Genomic DNA, 7,711 nt, shown 5'->3' with positions numbered 1-7,711 from the left:
ATATAGTACGTAAGAAAGAGTTTCAATCTCTATCTGTATTTGCTACATGAATAATTATATATTGCACTTTCAAAAAAATACGAACTAATGTCGATCGGTAACTAAAAATCTTGTTATAATAGGGCAATCATTCGTTAGAATGAAGCATACTTCAAGAACATCGTCTATAAAGACATATTAGGTGAGCTATATGATCATGTAACACGATTGTACCTCATAAAATGAAAATTAATATTATTAGAAACATATTTACCTAACCAAATAGAATTGTTTACCTTCGCAACTCAAACTCTATCCGATCATTTTGAGCACATAACTATATTATTCACCATTCATCATTTTCAGCTTGCATTTTTTCTCTTCAATTTTTTTGTATGATATATACTTGACATAACTTTTTTAATAATATCTATGCCATTTCAAAATTTTATACTCATAATATGAAATACACATGCAATGCATGTGTCCAGAAACTAGTTTTTACATTTGTAAAGCATCAAATTGTGGGTTCCTCAAGTTTGGGAGACTAATAATTCTCTCAAAAGTGATCATACTCAAGAAACCATGGATAATATGGAATCCATATTATCCGCCGGTTAACCCATTTTTTATCCGTATTAATATGGGTGGGGTCGGATAATTTATCCGTTTTTTGCATTACCCGTTTTTTATCCACACATATCCGACCCGACCCATCCGTTTGCCACCCCTAGTCGGTTTGGACACCCTTAGTTGAGTGCTTCTAGAACTCGTCATAAACTGTTGTATGGAAGGCTACTGACTACTCAGTGACATTCTAGTCAAATGCTACAAATTTCTAAACCTAGTATGTCCCTTGCCTAGTCAGATCGAGTGCCAATTTTTCACCACCGAAAGAAAAAAGGGTAGTCCGGTGCACTAAGCTTCTGCTATGCGTGGGTCGAGGAAAGGGCTGGACCACAAATACATATGCAAAAATCTGTGAATTATAAGAATAGACAAGCACATCATATCCACAGTAGACTGTGTTATAGTTTCTCAAAACTGGATGACCTCTTTCATCTTTTATTACTATGAAATACAAGAGAAATTCATTTTCAAGATTACAAATGCATGGTCTATATATGTAACTAAACAAAGTAGAGATTCAACCATGAATCTGAGCTGCTTCAGTTGAGTTCTATCATTACTATGTCAAACAAACTACAACCCCGCTAACGATTACCAGGTAGTTATTTACAAGAAGACATGTTTAACAGAATCGCCGTTCCACTGCATATGCTGATTTGACTATATTTGTATCTCCTATTGAACAATTTCGAAAGAGACAGCCGTTTGAGATGGTGAGGGAATCATTCTGCAATAGCTCCTGCATATGGAAAGAAGACAGGTTCGCGTCATGGTGAAGACTCGAACAGAGACAAGAAAAAAGATTGAACAGAATGAAAGTATTGTGTAGCAATACATGAAGCTTTCCTGTTCTAAATGGAGAAATTGCACAAACAAAAACTCAACCTTAGGGTGTTCGAGTCATACCATTTTTGCATGAATTGATTTCCATGTCAATCGCTTCTTCATTTTGCAGCTTCACATGTGATGATGCTTCACCATCAAAGGATTTTATGTCGTAAGACTTGGAAATTGCTTGAGGTACTGAAAATGAATTTCTGCTGGTGGTCATCTGCTTTTTCATAGAACAGGATTCTGCAGTCGAGCACAAGTCATCATCCGCGTTTGAGATCTTCCCTTCATTCTTGATCTTGCAGCTAAGCCAATTATCTTTGATTTTCTTTTCTTCTTCGGCTGGCTTTGATCTCTTCTTATTTGTGCATCCCTTTTGCATTGATGGCACCCTCTGATCATAAGATGAACTGCTCGGGCAAGGCACCTTTCCCTTTACAACCTTTGGATTGGCCGAATCTCCAACATTTTCAGAGTTATCAAAAACAACTTCATTGGTTCCATTTGCATCTGCGGCATTTGCAGCTGCTTCTTTTTCTCGCATGATAAATATAGCTTGCATTAGATGATCCCTCGCAACATCTACATCAATGATAGGGTTCGGATAATTCATTCCGAGTTCCACCCCCGCAGCCTTGAGCACAGTAAGAGGTGCATCCCAAGGATGATGGATCCATTCAGCTGGCATTCTTGCTAGCTCAGGCAACCAATGCCTCACATATTCACCCTCCGGATCGTAGTTGAATCCTTGAACCTGCATGAAGAGTTGACTAAAAAAAATAAGCTTTGGACTCATCAACTAGATGCCCCAAATATAAACCATGCTTATAGCTAGGCATAAGCATAAACCGGACGTACCTCGGGGTTATCTAGGCGCTCAAGTTCATGACCATCGGGCAAGCTACCGGAGATATATTGCCAACCAATAATATCGCTTTCTAAATCCGCGTCCAAGAGTGTATCCCAAAAGTACTTCATCCCCCATTGCCATGGCAGAAGTAAGAACTTCACAAAGAAACTAGCAACAATAACTCGTATTTTATTATGAATCCAGCCAGTTGCCCAAAGTTCTCTCATTCCTGCATCTACTAATGGGTAACCTGTCCGACCCTGTCGCCATGCCTTAAAATGGGCCTGATCAGCATTCCAAGGGAAAAACTTCAGGTTGTTCAATAATGACCTTTCATGAGTAAATGGGAAATTAAAACAGATATAGCGGGAATACTCTCGAAGCCCAATAGCTCTAAGGTAAAGACGAGCACTCTCGTCTCCAACAGAATTCCCCTCTTTGGTCCATAGTATCTGCTTCAAACGCACACTGTTGAAAACCTTCCTCACACTAACTTCTCCAAAGTGAAGATAAGGAGACAGAAGGGATGTCGAGTTTCCCCCGACTCTCAGCCTATCCTTTGAGTAAGCAAGTAGTTGGTTCTCTATAAACTCTGTTAAGGCCTTGTCTGCATTGCTCCAACCTGGTGCCCATCCTTTCCCCAATAATGCGTTACTAGATTTTTCTAACTCATTTTCCAGTCCCAATTCCTCAACCGAACACATTTTAACTGATCCTGTCAATGAGAGACGAAAATTATCAGGTTTTTCTATAGGTTTATGATACGTGTGCATTTAAAATATAAAAAGGGGCAGCCCGGTGCACTAAGCTCGCGCTATGCGCGGGGTCCGGGGAAGGGCCGGACCACAAGGGTCTATTGTACGCAGTCTTACCCTACATTTCTGCAAGAGGCTGTTTCCACGGCTTGAACCCGTGATCTCCTGGTCACATGGCAGCAACTTTACCAGTTACGCCAAGGCATTTAAAATATAAAGCATCTAAGAAATGGTAAACATTGTTCAATATCAGTATTAACCATATTTTTGCTAGACATCCAAGAGATGGCGAACAATGGATGTAGTGATGCTCAGTGTACTTCCAAATGTTCAAGCAAAATGAGATTAACTATTCTTCAGACATACCTGCAGCTGGAATTAATTTCCAAGGTGGAAGGTGTGAAACGGGTTCTTTTTGGAGACGCAAAGACTTCTCCCAGTATGCATCAAAAGCTGTAAGAACTTTTCCATCATCGTCGTAGACTTCCCATGGTTCATTCAGTAAGTCCCCGTTGTAGCTCTGAACAGATATGCCAAGTTCCCCCAGCTTTTGCTTGATATTGTGGTCACGAACAAGTGAAACAGGATCTAAATCAAACAGGAAATTGATCATATACTTCCTCAGAATCAGAAACCAAGCACATCAGATCATTTAGAGTCCTAGGTGTTCATTAAACTTGTAACTTTTTTTAATTTGAATGATGCTTCTATAGATCCAGCCAATAAAAAGGGAATTGTCAGCGTTAGAAATTAGCAGCTCCTCTTACATTTCTTAAGCCTTCAACTGTTGAGTGAAAAATGCATCCATTTGATTTCAATGGAGTAAGGGAAAAGGTAAAATTGTGATGACTATCTTGTATCTCGGAACATAGGCAAAAGTACTTCTATGTACCATTAAGGTGCTGTTTGGAGCCCTTATAGGTTTGTTTTTCACTCGGTTAGGAATGATAGATTATCTTTGGACACCTACCTGGTAATTTAATCAGCTTCCAAGAGAATGGTGTCAATTCAAGTTAAGTGCACCAAAACTTTGTTGAAGGTCATATTCTATTCATACGGATTCTTACCATCGCTGAGAACATTACGTTTTTATGTCGTGTAACCTTCATTTACTAGCGAAACAGAGAAACAACAAAACGAAGAAAAAGAAAAGAAGTAAAGAACCAAAAGTCAAAAGCTTCAATAAGTTTGCAAGAAAAAAGAGAAATCACAAACAGCTCTGCTTCCAGGGAGTGAAAATTCTGCGTTATCCAAGTCCAATCAACAACAACAATAACATACCCAGTGTATTCCCACAAGTAAGGCCTGTGGAGGGTAGTGTGTACACTGTACACAGACCCCTACCTTGTGCAGGTGGAAAGGTTGTTTCCAATAGACCATCGGCTCAAGTAAGCACAATATCAGTAGTAAAGAAATGCAATATAAAAAATGAACAAGTCATGGAAAGGGAACACAGCCAACAACAGGATATTAACAAACCGAAACACAAGCAATATCAAGTAATAGTATGAGTCCAAGAGTATGCCACAACTAGAGTAATACTAAAGCAACCGGTATGTAAGGGGATATTCCTCTACCCTAATTTTTGACCTCCATACCCTCCTATTAATGGTTATCCAAGTCCAATCAAAATGTGATTTTCACTTAGACTTGTGAACATTCCTAAGGAGCATTTCCAGACTACAGAAGGCACTTTCACATCAAAGATAGCATTTATTCCAACATTAGCACTGATTCATTAGAGGAATTTAACTTATTAATCATAGTCTACTAAGATCTGCACATAACTAGATTTTTGTCTTAGAAGCCTCTTCTACTGTATTATATAAATTAGCCTTCACTGCCCGCCCCACCCCTATCTTTAATCTTAAGTAAGTTGAGTCAATTCAATGAAGTGAACAGCACAACCTCTTTGTTTGAAGCTTTGCCAGGACGCTTCTATTTATTTCTATTAACTACATCAGATAATCCAGAGTGGCTTTGATGCTTATGAAAACTATGGCCTGTAAGATATTGCTATCCTAACTAAACAATTCCGAGCTTTCTCTCTTGTTCTCTTTTCTCTGTAAAATTATTGCTTTTTTAACAGATTGGAATGCTTAAACCTCAGAAGAGATCTGCTTTCTGCGAAGGCAAATCATTTTCTTTCAGTAAATTCAGAAGTTTAATATCTCCAAGATGTCTAAAACTTCAATCCTGTTGATAAGTTGTATTACCCTTTTTCCTTTCCATATAATTAAAGAACAACAAAGCTAATTGGAAACTGTTTCTATTGACAGTTCAATGGATTAGATCTATCAAATTAGCTCACAATACAAAATTAACTATAACAAGAGGTTTTATCCATAGAATAAAAGGGCAGCCCGGTGCACTAAGCTCCCGCTATGCGCGGGTTCCGGGGAAGGGCCGGACCATAAAGGTCTATTGTATGCAGCCTTACCCTACATTTCTACAAGAGGCTGTTTCCACGGCTCGAACGCGTGACCTCCTGGTCACATGGCAGCAACTTTACCCGTTACGCCAAGGCTCCCCTTCATAGAATAAAAAACATTAATTCTAACTGCAAAAGCCAAATGAAAGTTACTACTGACCATATAGATGATTATACACAACTTTTGTCGCCCCAACAGCTTCGATGCAGTCCAAGAGAGCAGAAAGTGTACTCTGAGCTTTGATCATCACAAGTTCAGCACCAAGAGATTTCAAAGACTGTTCCAAGTGAATAAGAGATTGTTTCAGCCACCATCTTGAAACTCTACCTGGATAAAATTGCCCTTCTTCTTTAGGACACCATATAAACACTGGAAATACACTCCCATTCCTAGCAGCTGCTGCTAAAGCTGGATTATCCTCAATTCTCAAATCCCTCCTAAACCACACAATTGTCTTAGAATTGCTTTCCATTCCCACCTACTCAAATTCCACAGATCCTACAAAATTGGACAAAAACCAAATAATCCTCAACTAAATATATTTATATTCACTTGAGCTCTTCAACCCAAATCTTGGAATATCATAAAAATCCAATCTTGCTCAACATTTAGTCCAATTTCTCATCATATTTATTCCCAAGAAAACCATTATGCTTAGTGAAAAATCATATTTTGCCAAAACCCAACTAAAGCCAACTAGAAATAATACTCAAGAAACTCTAGCTCTTCAACCCACATATTGAAATATCATAAAAATCCCATCTTGCTCAAAATTCAGTACAATTTTTCATTATATTCCCAAGAAAACCATCATACTTGGCTAAAAATCATATTTTGCTAAAACCCAACTAAAGACAACTAGCAATAATACTCAAGAAATCAAGAATCTCACTCATATCAAAAAAAAGGTCAAGTAGAAACATGTCAGAAGAGGACCAATAAGGGATTAATAAAAGATGTACTACTGAATTTTTTAACCAAAGCAGAAAATCAAAGAAGACAAAATCTAAGAACAACTATTAGAAACATCCCACATGGGGTATTAAATCTTAGCTAAGATGCAAAAAAGAAAAAGATAGTGAGTTAAAGATTAGACTTCATGTGATCAAGTGGATTGGCTTCAAGACAAGCAGCCCATAATCAGCTCTCTAAAAGAATATAATACTTAAAATATGTCATCTACAGGACCACCAACTAACTAAGAATAGAAATAAATGAAAATAATTAAAATAATAAAGGATTAACAGCTTTCCATTTATGTAAGAATTGTGAGGTTTTGTCAAGAAGGTAGCATTGGCGTAACTACTAAAGTTGTTGTTACGTGATGAGAAGGTAACGGGTGTGCCGTAAAAATAGTTTTTTGCAAAAATATAGTGTATTATATGTAGCATAGAATAGTAGATCGGACCATTGCATAACGGGAGCTTAATGCACGGGCTGTTTTTTTGTGTGAGGTTTTGTTAAGACCTTTCAACAGTAATTTGGATTCTTGATTGTTTTTGACAGAGAATATGCTCAAATTATTTTTCCTTTTTTGGTTTATACTTTAGTTTATTTTTGTATTAGGTATCTTGTTAAATAACATGTCAGTGTTATTCAAACTTTTGGATTTGATTTCATGCTAATTATTGTATCTAACATCACTCCACTTTTTGGTAGACGTCTTTTGTTTTTTTTTGTTACATACTTAGATCGTAGATCAGAGAATCTAAAAAGTTACGTATGCATTCTCAGTTTCTCATGCTTTCAATTTTTTGCATAACAAAAATTAATCGTGACATAAAATTTACAACATTAAATTACCATATTCGTTTGCCACATAAAATTAGTTACAGGCAAAATTTGGATAATATTATACGAGATGATATGAAATATAAATACGTGCATTAGCAATATATGAATGAGAGCAACTAAAATATCAAAAATATTATACTGTTGGGCTCCTCATAAAGTTATGCGCATACATTATACAAGAGGTCTTAAATAAATAAATAATAAGTGTGATTATAAAATACAGTAGAGCCGTCAATATGGGTTTGGTTCGTTGGGCCAATCCAGCACAGCCCGTGATTTAGCTAGGCTGGGCTAGACTTTTTGGAGCCCATTTAAAAACGATGTTTTTAAGCTCGGCCCGAGTAAGCCCGTGGCCCATGAGGCTTGACTGAGGGTGGGTTGGGCCGGGCCGTGGGCCTAATAAAAATACGTATATAAAAGGGATTTTGACACAGTTACCC

General features: G+C 37.5%; 1 protein-coding gene across 2 annotated transcripts; it reads right to left on the bottom strand.

The window, feature by feature from the left end:
- Positions 1-1,007: 1,007 nt before the first annotated feature.
- LOC109239676 (cryptochrome-1-like) lies at positions 1,008-6,662 on the bottom strand. Of its 2 annotated transcripts, none has more exons than XM_019406263.1 (6): positions 6,574-6,662; positions 5,637-5,975; positions 3,412-3,633; positions 2,299-3,005; positions 1,516-2,194; positions 1,008-1,348 (listed from the first exon to the last, which is right to left on the bottom strand). In XM_019406263.1, exons 2-6 carry the CDS (start codon positions 5,947-5,949, stop codon positions 1,332-1,334), a joined length of 1,938 nt encoding a protein of 645 aa, XP_019261808.1. In that variant the 5' UTR covers positions 5,950-5,975; positions 6,574-6,662; the 3' UTR covers positions 1,008-1,331. The 2 variants fall into 2 exon arrangements, with proteins under 2 accessions (XP_019261808.1, XP_019261809.1); XM_019406264.1 differs by having other exon boundaries at positions 5,637-5,714; positions 5,805-6,638.
- Positions 6,663-7,711: the final 1,049 nt, after the last annotated feature.

This window comes from Nicotiana attenuata, unplaced genomic scaffold (assembly GCF_001879085.1).
Source record: "Nicotiana attenuata strain UT unplaced genomic scaffold, NIATTr2, whole genome shotgun sequence".
Lineage (NCBI taxonomy): Eukaryota > Viridiplantae > Streptophyta > Magnoliopsida > Solanales > Solanaceae > Nicotiana > Nicotiana attenuata.
The sequence above is the reverse complement of the archived record's forward strand: the minus strand, read 5'-3'. Positions and strand labels throughout refer to the sequence as shown.

Coding starts and splice junctions, on each gene's coding strand:
- LOC109239676 (XM_019406263.1), bottom strand. CDS start 5,949: ATGGAAAGCAATTCTAAGACAATTGTGTGGTTTAGGAGGGATTTGAGA. Junction 3,634..5,636: donor TGTGTATAATCATCTATATG/GTCAGTAGTAAC, acceptor TGTTTGATTTAG/ATCCTGTTTCACTTGTTCGT. Junction 2,195..2,298: donor AGCGCCTAGATAACCCCGAG/GTACGTCCGGTT, acceptor CTCTTCATGCAG/GTTCAAGGATTCAACTACGA.